Source organism: Hypanus sabinus, chromosome 14 (genome assembly GCF_030144855.1).
Source record: "Hypanus sabinus isolate sHypSab1 chromosome 14, sHypSab1.hap1, whole genome shotgun sequence".
NCBI lineage: Eukaryota > Metazoa > Chordata > Chondrichthyes > Myliobatiformes > Dasyatidae > Hypanus > Hypanus sabinus.
This window is the reverse complement of record NC_082719.1, coordinates 100,176,177-100,200,196: the sequence shown is the minus strand read 5'-3', so window position 1 is coordinate 100,200,196 and position 24,020 is coordinate 100,176,177. Positions and strand designations below refer to the sequence as shown.

General features: G+C 44.8%; 1 protein-coding gene across 2 annotated transcripts in view; it reads left to right on the top strand.

Moving 5' to 3' along the window:
• The window catches only part of poli (polymerase (DNA directed) iota), a 69,544-nt gene that overhangs the window by 5,431 nt on the left and 40,093 nt on the right, over nucleotides 1-24,020 (top strand). For both annotated transcript variants that reach the window (XM_059989716.1, XM_059989717.1), the window contains exons 2-3: nucleotides 15,816-15,947; nucleotides 22,898-23,062. In XM_059989716.1, the coding sequence (XP_059845699.1) occupies nucleotides 15,816-15,947; nucleotides 22,898-23,062 (297 nt within the window). The remainder of the gene's footprint in view (nucleotides 1-15,815; nucleotides 15,948-22,897; nucleotides 23,063-24,020) is intronic.

Sequence of the window (24,020 nt, the reverse complement as noted above, 5' to 3'; positions counted from 1 at the left end):
TACTGACTAGATGGGCCAAAGGCACATTTCTGTGCTGTAGTGCTCTATGACTTTGAGTGTAATTGGAACTATTACAGAGAGAGAACAAAAGAGCATGGAGAAACGGACGTGTTGTTGGACGATCAGGAAGCTCAGTCTGACCTAGTGAATCAGCATGAGGTTTATTATCACTCCCGTACATTCTGTAATGGAATTTATTTCACAGCAGCAGTACAGTGCAACACATAAACATACTAAAGCTTACAATTCAGACATAATTACAAAAAGTACAAAGATTGAGATTGTGTTCACGGACTGTTCAGCAACCTGATGGTGGACGGGAAGAAGCTGTTCCTAAAACGCTGTGTGTGTCTTCAGGCTCCTGTACCTCTACTTACTTGCAGGAAGTATGGCAACATCTCTACCGCAAGAAAGAACAAACTTTCATGATGTAACACTTTGCATGTTATCAACATTTCCTCAGTGCTTCACAGTGGATTTCTTGTTATCCTGGTTTATCATACTTTCACAGCCAGAACCATTAAAAAAAATGACGAACTGGAGGAAAGAGTTGGGAATCTCAAAAGACATCAGAAGTTCAAAGTGAATTTGTTATCCAAATGTATATATACTGTAAACAACCTTGAGTTGGGATGGCATGATGGCATAGTGGTTAGCACGATGCTTTACTATACAGGTGACCCAGGTTCAATTCCCACCGCCTCCTGTAAGGAGTTTGTACATTCTCCCTGCGACCTCGTGGATTTCCTCTTGATGCTCCAGTTTCCTCCCACAGACCAAAGGCATACTGGTTAGTAGGTAAGTTGTCCTGTGATTAGGCTAGGATTAAATCAGGGGTTGTTGGGCATTGTGGCTCGAAATGCCTGTTCTGCGCTGTACTGTATTACAATAAATACATAAATAAAAAATGTTCCATGTGTCGTCTGCATCTACATGCCTGTGATTATGTTTCAAGCAAGTTTTCCATACCTTGACCTCACTGTACTTTGAGTATGTCAATTAACTTGGTACATCAAGCCCACAGACAGATAGCTTGATAAAGACTCGGTAAGCAAGTTGATCCAAACAGCTAGGCAGGTGCCAGAATGATGGGCTGTTAAAATTGTCTGGGTAACTTAACCTCTAAAATTTTGATTTATTTTTAAACTGCTCTTTTGAATAATTACCACCTGCCCAAAGTCTGACAGAAATACTGAGAGCTGATGACATACAAACTTTGTAGAAGCATAGAGTAAAAGGGCACCATAGCACAGCAGCAGGCCCTTCAGCCCATCTAGTCCATGCTGACCTGGTCTTTTTTCGAGTCCCATGGGCTTGCACTTGGACCATAGCCCTCCAAACCCCACCCATCCATGTGCCCATCTCAACTGCTACAGTTGAGGTCTCATCCACCACTTCCGCTGGCAGCTTGGACTAAAATGACCTTAAGTCACAGGAGCAGAATTAGGCCATTTGGCCCATCGAGTATGTTCCACCTTTTCATCATGGCTGATTTAATATCCCCTCAACCCTATTCTCTGGCCTCCTCCCCTAAACAAAAATTTGATGCACTTTAAAAGTTCAGAGTAAATTTTTTACCAAAGAACCTTATGTCGCCAACTCTGAAACTCATTTTCTTGTAGGCTTACCCAATCAATCCAATAATCATAATAGATTCCTTGAAAGACTGCACCCAACAGGGTAGACAGCCAGTGTGCAAAGATAACAAATTGTGCAAATACAAAATGAAAGAAATAGTAATAGTAAATAAGTAATAAATATTAAGAATGTGAGAAGAAGAGTTCTTGAAAGTGAGTTCATAGATTGTAAGAACAGTTCAGTGTTGGGGCAAGTGAAGTTGAGTGAAGTTATCCCCTCTGATTGAAGAGTGTGATTGTAACTGTTCCTGAACCTGGTTTTGTGGGTCCTGTGGCTCATGTACTTTGTTTCTGATGACAGCAGCGAGAGGAGAGCATGGCCTGGGTGGTGGATGTCCATGAAGATGAATGCTGCTTTACTGCAACAAACCTTCATGTAGATGAGCTCAGTGGTGGGAAGGGCTTTACCTGTGATAGACTGGACCATATCCACTATTTTTTTCTATATAGGACTTCCCATTCAAAGGCATTATTGTTTCCATACCAGGATGTGATGCAACCAGCAATATACTCTCCACCACACATGTATAGAAGTCAGTCAAAGTTTTAGAATTACAAATCACCACACTCGTGCCACCCTCCAAGTGAAGAAGGTCCCCTTCAGATTCCCGTTAAATATTTTACTTTTCACCCTTAACCTATGACCTCTAGTTCTGGTCTCACCAAACCTGAGGGGATAAATGTTTAATCTCGGGATTTGATTTTAATTCTAGTGCAAGTATCATAGTGGTTAGCGCAACATTTGCAGCCAGCGACTGATTCAATTCCTGTCGCAATTTGTATGTTCTCCCAGTGACCGCATGTGCTTTCTCCCACATTCAAAAAATGTACAGGATAGTAGGTTAAATTGTCACATGTGTCATTGAACAACCTGAGCTCATAGCCCTAAATTTTTTAAAAATCTCTCCAACCCCAGGAAGGTTACTTTGCTGGAGAGGCTATGAGGAGGGTCACCTCAGGACCTCTGGTCATCTGCCCTGCCTGTACATTCCCTTTTTTATTGAGATACAGTACATAGAATAGACCCTTCCAGCCCTTCGAGCTGCACCACCCTCAATCCCCTAATTTAATCCTAGCCCAGTCACAGGACAATTTACAATCACCAATTAACTCGCATCTTTGAACTGTAGGAGGAAACTAGAGCACCCTGAGGAAACCCATGTGGTCATAGGGAAGGACGTACAAACTCCTTACAGGAGGACGGTGGTGGGAGTTGAACCCAGGCCACCTGCACTATGAAGTGTTGTGCTAACCACAATGCTACTGTGTATGCCTGTGCATGTCCTCTGGGTCAGTCTATGAATTAAATTCACCGAGGCCTCACTCTGAGGAGGCCATACACCAGAGGGCGCCGGGGGTTGATCTGATACACCAGGTTACTCTGAATACTCACTGCTGGCGTTTTAGGGCAGTAATGATGGTCCTCAATCTCTGGCAGTGCTCAGGGCTTCCTTCATCATGTCAGTAGCTTCCTCTTGGTTTCCAGTACTGTCAGTCATACAGGTCCCAGGTGGAGTTTCAGGAATACTGTCACACTCAGATGTTGAAGGGTATTTCATTGCTGGTTCCAAAACAATTTTGTTTTGCCAGTCATGGTTGTTAGCCTGGAGTTGAACTCCCCAAAACTGGAGAATTGTGGACCACTTTTAATCTAGTCTCTGCCCTTTGACCTGCTTGGCATGGATGATAATACCAAAAGCCAAAGCATTAAGCCCTGACTGCAGCCACATAGTTCTTCTAGTCATTGAGGTATGCAAGCCACCAAACCTCGACAAAATTGTGGTCCTCTTGGGGGTTCTTCTGAACGACAGGGTGCAAATGTAGGCTTTTCCTTGGGTGGCTAAAATTTGGCAGGATATGAATAGTATACAGTACCACTCCCATCCCAACTTTCGCAAAGGACGTTACTGAGAACCAACTTGCATTTGTTCTTCAAAGGGCCTTTATTACAACATTGAAAAGGCTTACTACCCAAATCAGTCACATCATTCACTGGTCTGAAGGACCTGCCTTTTGTCACGATGACAAGGGCTGAAGCTAGGTGTGGAGAAACGGCAGACTCCGTCACAGAGAACACTGGTGAAGCCTGAATCAGGCATGGAGATATGGCAGATTTTGTCACAATGACAAGGGCTGAAGTTAGGTGTGGAGAAACGGCAGACTCCGTCACAGAGAACACTGGCAAAGCCTGAATCAGGCATGGAGATATGGCAGATTTTGTCACGATGACGAGGGCTGAATCAGGTGTGGAGAAACGGCAGACTCTGTCAGGGTGACAAAGACTGGACCCAGGTGCAGAGGAATGGCCAACTCCCACGTAGTGATGGAAGCAAGAAGTTAAACTTGGGAATACCAACAGAGCATCAGAGGCACGATCAAATGAGACCACGAGGCAAATCTTTCTCTACATACAAGAACTATGCCAAGAGTGCGAAACAAGAATCCACTTTAAATAGAGAGTGTGGAAAACCCGTGCCGGTCACAATTAACTCGGCAAGATGAAACAGAAAGCACAAGGGTTTAAGGACTCTAGTTAAGACAACAATTAGTAAATACAAGTGTTCGAGAAACCTTGAGGTCCGACACTCTCCAGCAAGCCGCACAGATCCGCAGGGCTCGCGACACTTTTCTACAGGGTGAATAGTTGTCTCTGGTATTCAAGAATTGTTATTGATATTGGTTCGTTATTGTCACACATTGAGATACAGAGAAAAATTCATCTTGTATGCTATCCATACAGATGAAATTATTCAACAGGACATGGGTAGGTACCGGAGCTAGAACAAGGTAAAACAATCACAATGCAGAATGAAGTGTTAACAGCTGCAGAGAAAGTGCGGTGCAGGTAGACAATGAGGTACAAGATCATAATGAGGTAGATTGTGAGGCCAAGAGTCCATCCTGTTGAACTGGGGAGCCATTATGATGGCTGTTTATAACAGTGAGGTAGAAGCTGTCCTTGAGCCTGGCAGTGTGTGCTTTCAGGCTTTTGTATCTTCTGCCCGATGGGAGAGGGGGGAGAATGCCTAGGCTGGGTGAGAAAGCACATTCCATGGGCCAAATATACTGAAATGCTGGAAATCCAGAGCAACACACTCAAAATGCTGGAGGAAATCGGGTTAGGCAGCATCTATCGAAAAGAGTAAACAGTTGACGTTTTGCGATGAGACCCTTCCTCAGGCCTGGAAAGGAAGGGCGAGGAGTCAGACGAAGAAGGTGCGGGGAGGGGAGGAAGAAGTACAAGGTGGCAGGTGAGAGGTGAAACTGGAAGGGGGAGGGGTGAACGAAAGAGCTGGGAAGTTGATTGGTGAAACAGATACAGGGCTGAAAAAGGGGGAATCTGATAAGAGAGGACAGAAGAGCATGGAAGAAGGGGAAGGGAGAGGAGCACCTAACAGAGGTGATGGGCAGATAAGTTGAGAGAGGGAAACAGGAATGGGGAAGGAGAGGAGACAATTACAGGAAGTTCAAGAAATCGATGTTCATGCCTTTAGTTTGGAGGCTACCAATCTTCTTAGAATGGGAATTGGAAGTAGATTTGAAATGACTAGTCTCTGGGAAATCCTGCTTTTTGTGGCAGATGGAGTGAGGGTGCTCAAAGTGGTCTCTCAATCTATGTTGGGTCTCACCAATGTACAGGAGGCCCCACCTGGAGCACCAGATGCAGTAGATGACCCCAACAGACTTGCAGGAGAACTGTCGCCTCACCTGGAAGGTCTGTATGGGGCCTTGAATGGTTGTGAGAGAGGAGGTGTAAGAGCAGGTGTGGCACTTGTTCCGCTTGCAATGATAAGTACTGGGAAGGAGATCAGTAGGGAGGGTCAAGTGGACACGGAGGTAACTGATAGGAAATTATAAAGTAGTGGAGGGATGGTATTAATAGGTGGAGGCATTGATCAGCTTTGTACATCAGAAACTGATAACTCTGTTTTTAGTTACAAAATTAACGTGGTTAACGCGATAGACAAATTTGCAGATGACATTTGAAGATTGGGGGTGTAATGGACAGCAAGGAAGACGATCAGAGCTTGTAGCAGTATATGGACCAGCTAGAAAAATGGGCTGAGAAATGGCAGATGGAATTTAATGCAATCAAACGGGAGGTGTTGCTCTTCAGTAGGACCTATCGGGATAGGCCTTACACAGTGAACAGTAGGGCACTGAGGAGTGTGGCAGAACAAGGGGCCTGTTTCTGTACTGTACTTTCTATCACTCTAAAATATTTTGTGGTGGGTTGAGAGTTAACTTTAGAATTCCACTTGGCCAATAAGTTAGTCATTTCAAATTAGCTTTGGTGAAAGTCTTGTTGAAATATCTGGACATCTAATTTATTGTAGAGTAGAACAGAAATCTTCTAAAACTCAGATTTGCTGATCTGTTTATCCCTGGAGTCAATATCATCTCAAAACTGGTATCAGAACTTTCACACAAAGTGCTGGAGGAACTCAGCAGACCAGACAGCAACTATGGAAAAGAGTATGGTTAAAATGTTTTGGGCTACGACCCTTCATCAAGACTGGGGGATAAAAGATGAGGTGTCAGAGTAAAAAAAGTGGGGGTAGGGGAGGAAGAACTGCTAGATGATAGGTGAAACTGGGAATGGGGGCTGAGGTATTAAGTAAAGAGCTGGGAAGTAAATTGGTGAAAGAGCTACTGGGCTGGAGAAAGGGGAATCTAATAGAAGAGGATAGAAGGCTATGGAAGTAAGAGAACGGGGAGGAGCATCAGAGAGAGGTGATAAAGTGAGCGATGGGAATGGTGAAGTGGGGGGAGGGGGGAGCATGACCAGAAGCTTGAGAAAACGATGTTCATGCCATCAGGCTGGAGGCTACCCAGATGGAGAACCTCCTCCCCCACCACCACTCCACAATCCTGTGACTCTCAGGTCTGACTGCCAGCTCTTGGGTTCTCAGAGTCTCCATCTTCCTCTCACCCCCTTCCCTGAACAACCCAACCCTCTCCTCTCCTCTGACGCTACCAACTTCCTTCCCGATCCCAGCCCTCATTCATACTGGGTCTTCACCAACCCCTCTCTGAGGCAGAACGTTTTGTCCTCCATAAGGGCATCACCTTTGTCCCCTTACCCCCACACCTCAGTGAGTTCTGTGCCCACCATGACATTGAGTTCTTCTTTCGCCACCGCCGTCTCTGAGCCTAAGTCTTTGACAAGGACTCTCCACCTCACCCTGATGACTTCTTCTCCTGTCTTCAACCCGCCTCCTCTTCCTGGACACCCCACTCTGGCCTTCTGCCTGCTCTGGATCTTTTCTCATTGCTAACTGTCGAAGGGACATAAACCGTCTCGACTTAACTCTCATTTCTCCAATTCAAATATCACTCCTTCTGAAAGCACTGCTCTCCACTCTCTCTGCACTAATCCTAACGTCACCATCAAACCCACAGATAAGGGGGGTTGATTCTGTTATAGTCTGGCAGACTGACCTCCACTTGCCTGGTGACAACTGTCAGACACTTCTTACTTGCCCCTCAAACTATAGGACAACATCACCTGACTGTGTGGGTGATGCCTCCCTCCCAGATATGCTGAATAACTTCTACGCTCATTTTGAGGCAGAAAATGACGTGGCGGCGAGGAAGTCCACCCCTCCAAATGACCAGGTGCTGTGTCTCACCGTGGCTGATGTGAGAAGAACCCTGTGCAGGGTCAATCCACAGAAGACTGCTGGACCAGACAATATTCCTGGCAGAGTGCTTAGAGGATGTGCAGACCAACTAGCAGATGTTCTCACTGACATCTCCAACATCTCCCTGAGCAACGCCACCATTCCAACGTGCTTCAAGGCCACCACCATCATTCCAGTGCCAAAGAAGTCTTCAGTGTCCTGCCTAAATGACTACCGTCCTGTTGCACTCACATCCATTATTATGAAGTGTTTCGAGAGGCTCGTCATGAGGCATATCAAGACCCTGCTGCCCCCCTCACTGGACCCCCTGCAGCTCGCGTACCGTCCCAACTGCTCAACAGACGACACCATTGCCATCTGGCCCTAACTCATCTGGACAAAAAAGACACGTATGTATGAATGCTGTACATAGACTTCAGTTCAGCATTCAACACAATCATCCCTCAGAAACTGATTGGAAAGCTGAGCCTACTGGGCCTGAACACCTCCCTCTGTAACTGGATACTAAACTTCCTGACTGGGAGACCTCAGTCAGTCCAGATCGGGAGCACCATCTCCTACACCATCACACTGAGCACGGGGGCTCCCCAGGGTTGCGTGCTCAGTCCACTGCTGTTCATTCTGCTGACCCATGACTGTGCTGCAACACACAGCTCGAACCACATCATCAAGTTCGCCGATGGCACGACCGTGGTGGGTCTCATCAGCAAGAACGACGAGTCAGCTTACAGAGAGGAGGTACAGCGGCCCACAGACTTGTGCAGAGCCAACAACCTGTCTCTGAATGTGAACAAAACAAAAGAGATGGTTGTTGACTTCAGGAGGGCACGGAGCGACCACTCCCCGCTGAACAACAACGGCTCCTCAGAAGAGATCAGTAAGAGCACCAAATTTCTTGGTGTTCACCTGGTGGAGAATCTCACCTGGTCCCTCAACACCAGCTCCATAGCAAAGAAAGCCCAGAAGCGTCTCTACTTTCTGCAAAGGCTGAGGAAAGTCCATCTCCCACCCCCTATCCTCATCACATTCTACAGGGGTTGTACTGAGAGCATCCTGAGCAGCTGCATCACTGCCTGGTTCTGAAATTGCACCATCTCGGATCACAAGACCCTGCAGTGGATAGTGAGGTCAGCTGAGAAGATCATCGGGGTCTCTCTTCCCGCCATTACATGACCCACTGCATCCGCAAGGCAAACAGCATTATGAAGGACCCCATGCACCCCTCATACAAACTCTTCTCCCTCCTGCCATCTAGGAAAAGGGACCGAAGCATTCGGGCTCTCACGACCAGACTATGTAACAGTTTCTTCCCCCAAGCCATCAGACTCCTCAATACTCGGAGACTGGACTGACACCAACTTACTGCCATCTACTGTGCCTATTGTCTTGTTTATTATTTATTGTAATGCCTGCACTGTTTTGTGCACTTTATGTAGTCCTGGGTAGGTCTGTAGTCTAGTGTAGTTTTTTTTCTGTGTTGCTTTCACGTAGTTCAGTGTAGTTTTTGTACTGTGTCATGTAACATCATGGTCCTGAAAAACATTGTCTCATTTTTACTATGTACTGTACCAGCAGTTATGGTCGCAATGACAATAAAAGTGACTTGACTTGACTTGAACCCCACGAAGAAGCACCAGGCCAATGTCTCCTACATCACCAACTCTGTTAACTCTGGGGATTTCCTATCCACTGCCACCAAACTCATAGTTCTCTTACCCTGCACCTCCTGTTTCTACACCTACCCAAGAACCACAAACCCATTCTTTCTGGTTAGTCCTGCCCCACTGAACATGTATTTGCATACCCCGACTCAGTTTTATACCCCCTGGTCCAGTCCCTTCCTACCTACATCCTTAACACTTCACATGCTCTTGATCTTTTCAATGATTCCAAGTTCCTGGCCCCGATCACCTTATTTTGATGATGGATATCCAGTCCCTATACACCTACTTGCCCCCACCAGGAAGGCCTCCAAACTCTCCATTTCTTTCTGGATGCCAGAGCCAACCAGTTCCCCTCCACCACCACTCTCCTCCGTCTTGTGGAACTAGTTCTCATTCATAGTAATTTCTGCTTCGGCTTCTCCCATTTCCTTCAACCAAAAGGTCCCAGCTATGCCTGGTTGTTTGTCAGCTATGTGGAACAGTCTCTGTTTGAAGCCTACGCTGGAGTCACTCCCCAACTTTACCCACGCTAGATCGATGACTGCATTGTGCTGCTTCCTGCACTCACGTGGAGCTTGTTGAATTTTTCACTTTGCCTCCAACTTCCACCATGCCCTCAAATTCTCTCTCTCTCTCTCTCTCTCCCCCTCCCTCTCTCCCTCTCCCTCCCTCTCCCCCTCTGCCCCAGATAGCTTATCCACTGATATCTATTATAAACCCAATAAAAGACACCATCCCCTGCTCTCAATTCCTCTTGTCTTCAATGCATCTGCTCTCAGGATGAGTCTTTTCATTCCAGGACTAAAGAGCTGTCCTCCTCCTTCATAGAAAGGGGCTTTCCTTCCACAGCCATCAACACTGCCCTCAACCACATCTCTTCCATTTCACACACATCTGCCCTCACCCCATCCTCCCACAACCCCACCAGGGGCAGGGTTCCCCTTGTCCTCACCTACCACCCCACCAGCCTCCACATCCAACACATAATCCACAGGGATCGCTCCCTACATGATTCCCTTGTCCATTCGTCCCTCCCCACTGATCTCCCTCCTGGCACTTATCCTTGCAAGTGGAACAGCCGCCCCTACACCTCCTCCCTCACTACCTTTCAGGGCCTCAAACAGTCCTTCCTGTGAGGCGACACTTCACCTGTGAGTCTGTTGGGATCATATACTGTATCCAGTGCTCCCAATGTGGCCTCCTGTAAATCGGTGAGACCCGACACAGAATGGGAAACTGCTTCACTGAGCACCTATGCTCCTGCCAAAAACACGTGCTCTCCCAGTGGCCACCCATTTTAATTCCACTTACAATTCCCATTCCAACATGTCAGTCCATGGCCTCCTCTATTGCTACGATGAGGCTACACTCAGGATGGAGAAGCTGCACCTTATATTCTGTCTGGGTAGCCTCTAGCCTGCCAGAATATAATCATCCCCTTTTTCTTTCTTCCATGGTATTCTGTCCTCTCCTTTCAGATTCCCCCTTCTCCAGCCCTGTATCTCTTTCACTAATCAACTTTACATCACCCCTCCTCACCCTCCTTGTGTTTCTTCCTCCCCTCTCCCCACTAACTCTCATCTTTTTTTCCCAGTCCTGATGAAAGGTCTCGGCCTGAAACATCAACTACGGTCTGTCCTATAGATGCTGCCTGGCCTGCTGAGTTCCTCCAGCATTTTGTGTGTGTGTTGCTTTGGATTTCCAGCATCTGCACTTTTCTCTTGTTTGTGATCGGAACTTTCAGTCCAGTTCAGGCTAATTGTGATATGAAGGATCTATTTCTGCTTCCATCTGTTTTTTTTTGACTTCTCTGTTTTTAATTAATTCACTCCTCTGACTGTCTTTGTTTTGTGAGTCAACAAGACTCATTTGGGCCATCAAGTCTGTTCTGTCAGCCACACTCCAAGTGAGATTAGGTAATAAGCAACTGCAGGTCATCATCATTATGAGCTGTGTTGTATGATGTGCCGAACGTGGTTTATGACCATGATTATACTTGGCAAATTTTTCTACAGGAAAATTCTGGGCAGTGTATTACAAGATAGGTGACCCCAGCCACTATCAATACTCTTCAGAGATTGTCTTCCTGGCATCAGTGGTCGTAAAACCAGGACTTGTGATATGCACCAGCTGCTCATATGACCGTGTGCTGCAGGTAACATACACAGAGTGCTGGAGGAACTCAGCAGCATCTATGGGGTGGCATGGTAGCATAGAGGTTGTCACAACACTTTATAGCATCAACTGTAAGATTGGGGGTTCAGTTCCTACTGCTGCCTGTAAAAGGTTAGTTTGCTCTGCCAGTGACCTTGTCAGTCTCCTCCAGGTGCTCAGTTTTCCTCCCACGTTCCAACGTTGTACAGGTTCAGGTGAGGGAGTTGTGGGCAGGGAAGTCTGGTGACTCTTGCAGCCAGACAGACATACTTTATTGAGCCCGAGGGAAATTGGGTTAAATTTGTGCTGCCCAACACAATCCTCACTGATTCGATTTATCACAAATGATGAATTTCCCTTTTGTTTCAATGTACATACGACAAATAAAACTAATCAAATCTTCTTTGGGGGACCCCCATCACCAGGACATACCCTCATCTCATCACTACCATCAAGGAGAAGATACCGGAACCTGAATAGGCATTCAGTATTTCCAGAACAGCTTCTTCCACTGAGCTATCAGATTTGTAAATGGACATTGAACCCACAAACACTACCTCACTTTTGTTCCTGCACTCCTTATTTAATTAAATTATGCAGATACCTTTTTGTAATTTATAGTTTTTTAAAATTGTGTATTGCACTGCACTGCACTGCTGCCCCAAAACAACATATTTCACAACATATACCAGTGACATAAACCAGATTCTGATTCTGATTCCCTGGAGTTACATAGTTAACGTGTTGATCTGAGTCCTTTCATCTGCAGTGGTGGTAGGATTATAGTGGTCTTGAACTCATTCAATACTTCCATTGAGAAGCAGATCGTGACAGAAGCTGCAGCATAAAACAGTTGATTGCAAATCTGTTTTACATCTATCATCGTTTTTGTTTGCTGTTGCAGATTGTCACTTGATCGAGACCATAATCTGAAGCATTAATCATTCTGTACTACAGTGGGGACGATTACACCCTTTACCCTCAGACAGAGGATGTCAGTGCCCTGCTGTCTCTGTGGCTGAGATCAGCTGACTGAGTGCTAATGAAACTAGACCCCTCTGCCCCACACCACCCAGTAATCCCCAATTTAATACTAGCCTAATCACAGGACAATTTACAATGACCAGTTAACCTACCAACTGGAACTATGGAGATGTCCTTCTGCAGAAAAAGGGGCTTCCCTTCCTCCACCATCAGCAGTGCCCTTAACCGCATTTCTTCCATTTCGTGCATGTCTGCTGTCACCATATCCTCCTGCCAGCCCACCAGGAATAGGGTACCTGTTGTCCTCACCAACCACTCCACCAGCCTCTGTATCCACTACATAATTCTCCTTATCTTCCACCATCTCCAACGGAATCCTCCCATCAAGAACATCTTCTCCATTCCCCCTTCCTTCCACAGGGATCACTCCCTGTGCGACTCCCTTGTCAATTCATCTCTCCCCACTGATCTCCCCCTTGGCACTTACCCTTGCATGCGGAACAAGTGCTACATCTGCCCCTACACCTCCTCCCTCACTATCATTCAAGGGCCCCAACAGTCCTTCCAGGTAAGGCAACGCTTCACCTGTGCGTCTTTTGGGGTAGTATACTGTATCCGGTGCTTCCAGTGTAACCTCCTGTATATCGGTGAGAGCCAATGTAGATTGGATGACCACTTTGTCGAACACCTACTTTCTATTTGCCAGAAAAAATGGGATCCCAGAGTGGCCTCCCATTTTAATTCCACTTCCCATTCCCATTCTTACATGTCACTCCTCTACCGCCACAACGAGGCCATACTCTGATTGGAGGAGCAACACTTTATATTCCATCTGGGTTGCCTCCAGCCTGATGGCATGAACATTGATTTCTTGATCATCTGGTAATCGCCCCCTCCCCCATTCACCATTCCCCATCCCCTTTTTCCTCTCTCACTTGCCCATCACCTCCCTCCGGTGCTCCTCCCCTTCCTTTTTCCCATGGCCTTCTGTCCTCTCTTATCAGATTACCCCTCTTCCAGCCCTGTATCTCTTTCACCAATCAGTTTCCCAGCTCTTTACGTCACCCCTCACCCCCTCTCCAGGTTTCACCTACCACCTTGTGTTTCTTCCTCCCCACCTTCTGACTCCTCGTCTTTTTTCTCCCCAGCCCTGATGGAGGGTCTCAGCCCAAAGTGTCGACAGTGCTCTTTTCCATAGGTGCTGCCTGGCCTGCTGAGTTCCTCCAGCATTTTGTGTGTGTTACTCAGATTTTCTCTTGTTTGTGGTCTAACCTATCAACTGGTATGTCTTTGGACAGTGTGAGGAAACCCTCGTGGTCATGGGCATAATGTGCAAACCCCTTACAGGCAGCAGCGGGAATTGAACCCTGGTGGCTGGAACTGTATGGTCTTGTGCTAACCACTATGCTACCATGCCAGCCCATTTTCCTCCTCAGATTAGATGTAATCAATTACATTTAGTTGAAGCTCTAAAATTTTGAGACTATTGAATAGTCCCCTAGTACATTAAAGTGTACTCTCGACCTCACAATCCACCTCATTGTGATCTTGTACTGCACGCTCTCAGTAGCTTTTATGATTTATTCTGCTATTGTTTGTCCTCGTAATTCCACAATGCACCATTATGATGAATTGATCTGTCTGAACCTTTCCACTGTGGTTGGGTGAGACTACAATCAGGGCTCGAGGGTTAAAGGTGAAAGGTGAAATGTTTCAGGTGAACATGAGGGGAATCACCTTCACCCAGAGGGTGGTGAGAGTGTGGAACAAGCTGCTGGCACAAGTAGTGCATGAGAGCTCGATTTCAATGTTTAGAAGAAGTTTGGAAAGCTACATGGATGGTTGGGGTATGAAGGGCCAAGGCAGTTTAAATGGGATAGCATGGATTCGATGAGCCAAAGGGCCTGCTTCTGTGCTGTACTTTTCTTGGACTGTGAACAGAATACAAGGCACTGTATGACAGTTCATATGGCAATTTACCAATTGAGCACATGGCCGTAAGATGGAACATGCGAGACAACCTCTACGTTAGAATAAGCTGTGTGCAATTCTGTTTGAAAGATGTGGAGGGTTGAAAAATTTGCAAAACAGCATCACCAGGATGTTGTCAGGATTTAAGAGAATAGCAGCTACAAGGTTCAGTTTCTCTGGAGGGTCAGTCTGAGGGGCAATCAGATGGAACTATGTAAAATTGAGAGGCAGAGATCGTGTAGACCGCCAGTCTTTCCTACGTTGGAATATCATGTTCCAGAGGACATAGATTTAAGGTGAGGGGGGGAAATTACACAGCAGGGGCTTGAAATGCACTGATAGAGATGGTGGAGCAGATACAATACTGTCATACAAGTGGCACTTAGATAAACTTTGCCAACCTTTTTCATGCCAAAGACCCCTACCATTAACCTTGAGAAGAAAGGTCTTTCAGCCTTCCTTTAACCTACTCCAACATCAATCTAATTCTTCCCTCACATATAGCCCTTCATTTTTCTATCAGCCTTTTTAAGAGTCTCCGAAATGTCTCTAATGTAGCTGCCTTTACCATCTCCCCTGGCAGTGTGTTCCATGCACTCACTGTTCTCTTTTTTTTTAAAAGAACCTACCTCTGACATCCCCCCCACCTATATTTTCATCTAATCACCTTAATATTATGCCCATTCATAATTGGCATTTCCAACCTGGGAAGAAGTCTCTGGCTATACTCTTATCATCTTGTACACCTCTCGCACGTTGCCTCTCCACCTCCTTTGCTACAAAGAGAAAAGCCCTAGATTGCTCAACTTTTCCTCATAAGACATGCTCTCTAATCCAGGCAGCATCCTGGTAAATCACCTTTGCACCCTCTGAAGTACAAAATTCATCCTTCAGGTGATCCTCCACTCCAGTGATAACAAGAGATGACCAGTTTTTTGAAGCATCTTTGGTGAGGCAAACAAGTTAAACGGTTTTGGCATTTAACAAACATGGCAGTTCTCAGTGACACACAGGAGATGAAATTGGTGGTGTTTCCTCAGTCCATAAGACATTGGTGCAGAATTAGGCCATTTGGCCCATCATCTGCTCTGCCATTCTATCATGGCCTATTTATTATTCTTCTCAACCCCATTCTTTTGCCTTCTCCCCATAACCTTTGATGACCTGACTAATCAAGAACCTACCAACCTCTGCCTTAAATATACCCAATGACTTGGCCTCCACAGCCACCTATGGCAATGAATTCCACAGATTCACCACCCTCTGGCTAAAGAAATTCCTATTCATAATGTCTTCAGTTCAGTATTCATCAATCCTTCTGATTCCCCCCCCCCCCCATGTTACAGTTCAATTCTTCCCACCGACTGCAATTCTGCCCTATCATCTGCCTGTCCTTACTCAGTCTCACGCCACACTACCTGTATACCAATTGCCCCATCCTCAGCCCTACCACTCCAGTGCCCTGCCAAATTAGTTTAAGTCTTCACCCAACAGCTCTTGCAAACCTGTTGGCAAGAACATTGGTACCCCTTGAGTTCAGGTGTAAGCCACCTTTTTCTTACAGGTCATACCTTCCCCAGAAGAGATCCCAATGAACCAGAAATCTGAAACCATGCCCTCTGCACCAGTTCCTCAGACACAATAAGACAAGGGTTTTAATGAGCTGCAACATCACCTTGCAGGCCTTGATCTCAAAGAAAAATAAAATCTTCTTTTCAGATTTGGAGTCCTCCATTGGATGTTTTGTTTTTCTCTTTCAGGCAATTGTTATAAAGATGTTTTTCAAGCTGCTGATCTCCAGGGATTCAGGGTAATTGTGCATATTGATCTCGATTGCTTCTACGCTCAGGTGGAAACAATGCAGCATCCTGAATACCGAGGAATGCCTTTGGGTACCTGAACATTTTTTGTCATTTTTAAATGGAATGTCTCATGTTATATATCAGAAACTGTGATGCATTAATTGTAGCAAGTGCACTTGATGTCTCTGTTGGTAAGAATATCACTGGTCTGGAACTGTTATAGAATAGTACAGCATGGCAGTCTCTGAGGCCTAAATGGCCCAGGCCGAGCACAGCGTCCTCTCTGCTGCTCCCAGTTGCCCTTATTCAGCACACAAGCCTCCAAACCCTTCTCCTCCATGTATCTATCCAAATGTCTCTTAAACCTAGCAGGTCTACATGCCTCAACCACTTCCTCTGGCATCTTATTTACCCTTTGTGTAAACAACATACCTCTCAGTTTTCTTTTAAATATATTTCTGGAGGTGCTATTAAGAAAGCAACTCAATGGAATGCATTAAGAAGGCAGCTCCGATGAAAACCATCAAATTTTATGTTGCTACAGCTGAAATCTACAGTTACAGCCATAGTCAATACAGTAAGCAACATTGTCTAAAGGTATTTTTTAAAATAATCTATCACTCACTCCTTACTTGATTTAACATTTGAAAAATATGTATGTTATGTGCTGTGTCCTATGACATGTGATCACTGTCTTTCCATGGCCATAGCTGTTCCTGGCAAATTTTTCTACAGAAGTAGTTTGCCATTGCCTTCTTCTGGACAATGTCTTTACAACATGGATGACCCCAGCCATTATCGATGCTCTTTGGAGATTGTCTGTCTGGTGTCAGTGGTCATAAAACTCGGACTTGTGATATGCACCAGCTGCTCATACGACCATCCGCCACCTGCTCCCATGGCTTCACGTGACCCTGATCTGGGTGGGGAATTTAAGCAGATGCTACATCTTGCCGAAGGGTGACCTGCAGGCTAGCAGAGTGAAGGAACACCTCGCAACTCATTTTGTAGAGGCACATCTCCACCCCACCACGTTGTGCAATTTACGTTTTTTTTATTATTACGTGTTGCAATGTACTGTTACCACGTAACAACAGATCTTGCACCATATGCTGGTGATACTAAACCTAATTCTGATTCTGATCTCTCCCTTCTTGTCTTGTATCTGTGCCTAACCCTGGGGAAAATACAATGACATTCCATCTTAGCCGAATGCCTCATGCTGTTATAAGCTTCATGAGCCCACCTCTCGTTCTCCCACAATGCAAGGAATAAAGGTCCCTGTAACTCTGGCCCTCTAGTCCAGGCAGCATCTGGTAAAATCTCTTTTCCACCTTGACAATGTCTTTCCTAAAACAGGGTGTCCAAAACTGTACACAGCACTACAAGAGTGGTCTCAGCAATAGCTTGTATATTTGCAGCAGAACATCCCTTTTCCGAAACTCAGTGCCCTGACTGATGAAAGCCAGCTTGCAAAACACTACCTTCTCTACCCTGTCTATTTGTGCGTCTGCTTTCACTTATATTCCCAGATCCCTCTGTTAAATGACTCTCCTTAATGCCCTGTTAGTTACTGTATAGGTCTTACCATAAGATATAGGAGCAGAATTTGGACGTTAAGCCCATCATTTCATCAGACGTAATCTATTTCCCTCCCAACCCCATTCTCCTGCCTTGCCTCTGACACCCTGACTAAAAAGAACCTATTGACCTCTGATTTAAATATAAGACATCCATTCTTATCAAGGTCTTTCACCATTCAATAGGTTTTAGGTCACCCCTCACTCTTCTAAATTCCAGTGAAAACAGGCCCAGAGTCATCAAATGCTTTTCATATGACAAGCTGTTCAATCCTGGAATCAGTTTCACGAACATCCTTTGAACCCTCGCCAGTTTCATCACATTCTTCCTAAGATGAGGGGCCCAAAACTGCTCCCAATACACCAAGTGAGGCCTCATCAGTGCTTTATAAAGTTTCAACATTACATCCTTGCTTTTATATTCTAGTCTTCTTGATATGAATGGTAACATCGCATTTGTTTTCGTCAGCACAGGCTCAAACTGAAAATTAACTTTAAGAGAATCCTGCACGAGGACTCACAAATCCTCAGATTTTTGTATTTTTTCTCCATTTAGAAAATAGTCAACCCTTCCATTTCTCCTACCAAAGTGAATGACCATACACTTCCTGACACTGTATTCTATCCGTCACTTATTTGCTCATTTATCTAAACTGTCTTAGTCCTTCTGTAGTGTCTCTACTTCCTCAAAACTACCTATCCCTCCACCTATCTTTGTATCATCTGCAAACTTTGCAACAAAGCCATCAATTCCATCATCCAAATCATTAACATATGATGTAAAAAGAAGCAATCCCAACACAGACCCCTGTACAATACTGCTAATCTCCTGCAGCCAACCAGAAAAGGCATCCTTTATTCCCACTCTTTGCTTCCTGCCAATCGCCCACTGCATTATCTTTCCTGCAATACCATGGACTCATAGCTTGTTAAGCAGCTTCATGTATGGTATCTTATCAAAAACCTTCTGAAAATCCAAGTACTCAATGTCAACCAATTCTCTTTTGTCTATCCTGCTTAATATTTCTTCAAAGAATTCCAAAAGATTTGTCAGGCCAGAGTTTCCCTTGATTTTTTCATGTGCCCTGAAACCACATCCTTAACAATCGACTCCAACGTCTTCATCTGCCCAACCACAGAAGTCAGAGAAACTGGCCTATAATTTCCTTTCTTCTTCCTCTCTCCCTTCTTGAAGAGTGGAGTGACATTTGTAATTTCCAGTCTTTTGGAACCTTTCCAGAATCTAGTAATTCTTAAAAGATCATTATTAGTGCTCTACAATGTCTTTAGCTGCATTTTTCAGAACCCTGGGGTGTACACAATCTAGTCCAGGTGATTTATCTGCCTTTAGATCTTTCAGTTTCTGAAGAACCTTCTCTGTAGTAATGGTGACTTCACACACTTCATGACCCCTGACACCTGGAACTTCCATCATACTGCTAGTGTCTTCCACAGTAAAGACTTAGGCAAAATACTTACTCAGTTCATCTGGCATTTCCTTGTTCCCCCGTTACTACCTCTCCAGTATCATTTTCCAGCAGTCCGATATCCACTCTCACCTCTCTTTTACATTTTATGTATCTTAAGACACTTTTGGTATCCTCTTTAATATTATCGGCTAGCTTACTTGCATATTTCATCTTTATCTTCCAAATGACATTTTTTAGTTGCCATTTGTTGGTATTTAAAAGCTTCCCACAAATTTTTGTTCTATCATACCATATGCCTTTGGCTTTTATGCTGACTTTCATATACCTTGTTAGACATGGTTGTGTCATCTTGCCTTTAGAATACTTCTTCCTTTTAGGGATTTATATATCCGGTGTCTCTGAATTGCTTCCTGAAATTCCAGCCATTGCTGCTCTGCCAACATCCCTTCCTTTGTTCCTTTCCAATCAATTGTGGCCAACTCCTCTCTCATGTCTCTGTATTTCCTTTCCTGCACTGTAGAACTGATACATTTGTCTTCAGCTTCTTCTCAAATTTCAGGTGAATTTGATCACTTTCCCCTGAGGTTTCTTTTACCTTAAGCTCTCTAATCAATTCTGGTTCATTGCACAACACCCAATCCAGTATAGCTGATCCCTAATGAGCTCAATAATGAACTGCTTTAAAAACCCATCCCATAAGCACTCTAGAAGCTCCCCCCTTGGAAACCAACACCACCCTGATTTTCCCAATCTACCTGCATATTGAAATCTCTCTTGATTATTGTAACTTTGCCCTTTTGGCATGCATTTTCTATCTCCCTTTGTAACTTGTAGACCACATCCTTGTTTGGGGTGGTATATCAGGATCTTTTTACCCTTGCAGTTCCTTAACTCTACAATGATCGAACACCTTCTGACCCTGTGTCATCTCTTTCTAATGATTTAATTTCACTTTTTACCAACAGAGCCACACCACCCTCTCTGCCTTCCTGCCTATCCTTTCAATGCAGTGCGTATGCTTGGATATTAAGCTCCCAGCTATAATCTTCTTTCAGCCATGATTCATTGATGCCTACAGCATCATACTTGCCAATCTGTACCTGCTCAAAGTTTAGAGGCCTTATTCCATATACTATGCTCATTCAAATATAGCATCTTTTGCCCTGTATTCACCTTTGTCGATTTTGTCCACCTTTTACATGGGAACTGCAATTCCAATGTTGACTGTAATTTTGCCCTGTCGTCAGCCTCTCCTTGTTGGGAGTCTCACTACACATTGGCTCTGTAAGCCAACTACCGCATCCTCAGCACTATCACTTCAATGCCTGTCCCCCGCCAAATTAGTTTAAACCCACTTAAACAACTCTAGTGAACCTGCCTGCAAGGATATTGAACCCTCTTAGTTTCAGGTGTAACCCTTCCCTTTTGAATATGTCACACCTTACCCAGAAGAGTTCCCAATGATCCATAAATCTGAACCTCTGTGCCCTGCACCAGTTCCTCAGTCTCATACTCACCCATCAAATCATCCTATTCTTGCCCTCATTGGCATTTGGCACAGGCAGCAATCCAGAAATTAGTACCCTGGAGGTCCTGATTCTTAACTTTCTACCTTGCTCTTTAAAATCTCTCTTTAGGACCTTCTCACTTTGTCTACCTATGTCATTGGTGCAAATATGTACAAAGACTTCTAGCTGCTCACCTTCGCCCTTGAGAATATCATGGACCTGATCTGAGACATCCCCAACCCTGGCACCAGGGAGGCAACATACCATCCAGGTGCCTCTATCGTGCCCACAGAATCTCATCGCTGCTCCTCTGATTAAGGAATCTCCTATCAACACCGCAGTCCTCTTCACCTCTCTGCTCTTCGGAGCCACAGCTCCAGACACATCACTGGAAGTCTCCCAGACTTCCTGCATTCCACACAGTACAAAACCCTGCCCTGGAGATATTCTCACTATACAACACAATAATAAATGAGGAATGAACAAATAAGAACAGAGAATTCCACAGATTCACCACTTTTTGGCTAAGAAAACTCCTCGTCAAATCTGTTCTAAAGGGACTTCCATCTTTTCTGAGGATGTGCCCTCTGGTCCTAGACTTTCCCCACTATAAGAAACATCCTCTCCACATCCACTCTATCTGGGCCTTTCAATATTTGTTAGGTTTTAATGAGATTCCCCCCCCCCCCCGCCCCATTCTTTTAAACTCCAGTGAGTTCAGGCCTAGAGCCATCGAAAGCTCCTCATATGTTAACCCTTTCATTCCTGGGATTATTCTCATGAACCACCACTGGATCCTCTTCAATGCCAGCACATCATTTCTCAGATAAGGTCTCCAAAACTGCTCACAGTATTCCAAGTGTGATTTGACCAATGCCTTATGAAGCCTTACCCTGGTTTGAATATCCAAAATGAATCACCTCATACCTACCTCATCCCACCTCCTTAACTGATCAACACACAAAGTACTGGAGGAACTCAGCAGGTCAGGGATCATCGATGGGGAGGAAAGCCAAGAGCCTTCAGCAGGACTGATGAAGGGTCTCGGCTTGTAATATCGACTGTTCATTCCTCTCCATAGATGCTGCCTGACTTTTATTAATTTGGAGGTACAGCATAGTAGCAGGTCATTACGGACCATTGATCCCGACCTTCCCAATTACACCCGTGAGACCAATTAACCTACTCACCTGTATGTCTTTGGAACGTGGGCAGAAGCTGGAGCACCCAGTGAAAATCCATGCTATCACAGGAAGAACAAAGGAACTCCTTACAGGCAGCAGCGGGAATTAAAACCAGGTTCTTGGTGTTGTAAAGTGTAATGCTAATGACTATGCTACCATGCACCCCCTTATTTTTCAGAACATAGAACTCTTTTATGTTCTAGTTTAGATGATTGTCTAGAAAAAGTAATTTCTACTTCTCAGCAGGTCAGGATGAGTTCCTCTAGTATTTTGTATGTGCTGCTCAAGATTTCCAGCATCTTCAGAATCTCTTGTGTTTAGGATTTCAGAGGTTCAAAAGGTTCAAAGGTTCATCTGTGATCAAAATATATATCCCTATACAGCTCTCTGATTTGTCTTCTCCAGATAGCCACGAAACAAAGAAAGAGCATGGAAGTTTTTTTAAGAGAGAAGCATCAAATCCACCCCCCTCACACAAAAATGAATGACAACATGATCATCAACCCCCAAAAATCCTGGCCCCCACACAAAACATTACAAGAACATTGACCCCTCCCCAAACGCCCCTCCACTACACAAAACTAAACAAGAACACTGATCCCCAAGTCCCCTTCCCTGATCTCAAAGGTTCATTTTATTAACACAGTATGTGAGCAGAATGCAATTCTGAAATATGTCTTCTCCAGGTAGCCATAGAATACAGAAAACTATATAAGTAGCAACAAAAAAGAATGGGTGAGAACTTGAAAAAACATAGAAGTGAAAGAGGCCAGTATGAACTACAGTCCAACCCATAACTCAGAATTTCGAATACATTTCTGACAGCAGAGGCTCAAACCCAGCGGCCCTCCGGAGGCAGCAGCGTAAGCCCAGTGGCCCTCCTCTGCATTTTCCTTGATATTTCAAACTACCTCAATACTTGAATTTGTGAGAAATTTAATGGATCGTGGCCCTTTGTCTTGTCTCTTCTCCTCATGGTAGCTCGTGCTTGCATGTTTCTCCTGGAATTTTCTCAGGGACAGCAGAGTACTAGCTCACTCGATCGAACTACAGAATGTAAGTCACAGGCTTTGACAGTTTCAAAAGCAAAATTAAGATGAAAGACTAAGTAGAAGATGTAGAAAAGCTGAAATGATTGACTATCTGGAAGATGTCACCCGAGGAATTGTTCACTGGTGCTACTTTGACCGGTAGCATCTTCACATCACCCTGACCTACCTTGATCTTTTAGAATCATAAGACCATAAGACATAGGAATAGAATTGCTCCATTTGGCCTATTGAGTCTGCACCGCTGTTCCATCATGGAATATAATTTTTTCTCTCTTTTTTCTTTCAGCTGTTCATCAAAAACACCTGGTGGTCACTTGTAATTATGAAGCCAGAAGGTATGGAGTTAATAAAATGATGTCAGTTAGTGTTGCCAAAGAAAGGTGCCCCGATGTAATTCTTATCTGTGGAGAAGACCTGACCCCTTACAGGGAAGCATCGTACCAAATAACAGGTACTTGAAAACTCTTTTAAAAATAAACAGGTCATTGTAATAGTTTTTAATTTTCTCTTCACAGTGTTTTTGCCTGTAAGTCTTTGATTTTCCATTTTTGATTTTTGATTTTCAAAGGTTCAAAGGTCCAATTTAATGTCAGAGAAATGTATACAATGTACATCCTGAAACGATTTTTCTTCGCAAACATCCACGAAAACAGAGAAGTGCCCCAAAGAATGCAGGACAGTTACATGTAATTACCCCAAAGTCCCGCCCCCCCCAGTCCCCCTCCCTCTCATGTGTAAGCGGCAACAAGCAACAATCCCCCCTCCCCCCACGGGCAAAAAAAAAAGCATTGGCTCCGCCACCAAGCACTTAAGCGTGAGCAAAGCAGCAGCAAAGACCCCTAGGACTTCACGTTTCACCCCGCATTCGACATACCATAGGTTCTCTCTCTCTCCCTAATAAGGGAGAAGAAGGTGTCTCCATTTTCCCAGCGAGTAGGGAGACTTAACAAGCAACTCGCTGGTTTATGTTGTTAAGAGTCTGTTGTGTCGCTTTTTTTGAGCTCTGTGTCTGAAGATCGCAAAGATCCCGAGTCTTCGGGCCCACAGCAGTAGATTTTCTCAATCCCCTGACGACACCAACCCTCAATACGCCCGTCATCAGAGTGCCGAGATCTTAGGTTTCCAAATCTGAGCTGGACTCTCAGGCGGAACCCTTGGCGTGCCAAACAACAGTCTTGAAACCCCAAGAACGGGTTCTATTCCTGCAAAGAACCAAAGTCAACATGTAACTCCAGGTCAGGGTCTTCAAAAGAACCCTGAAAGGGAAAAATAAAGATATTAAAGATGGAAATAGAGCTGTTTCCAAAGATGCAAGCAAAGGAGTCTCCATTTAGTGTCATCTTAACTTCACTCCGCCTCCATTTTTCCTTCCCCATCTTATACACAGTACTGTGCAAAAGATTTAGGCA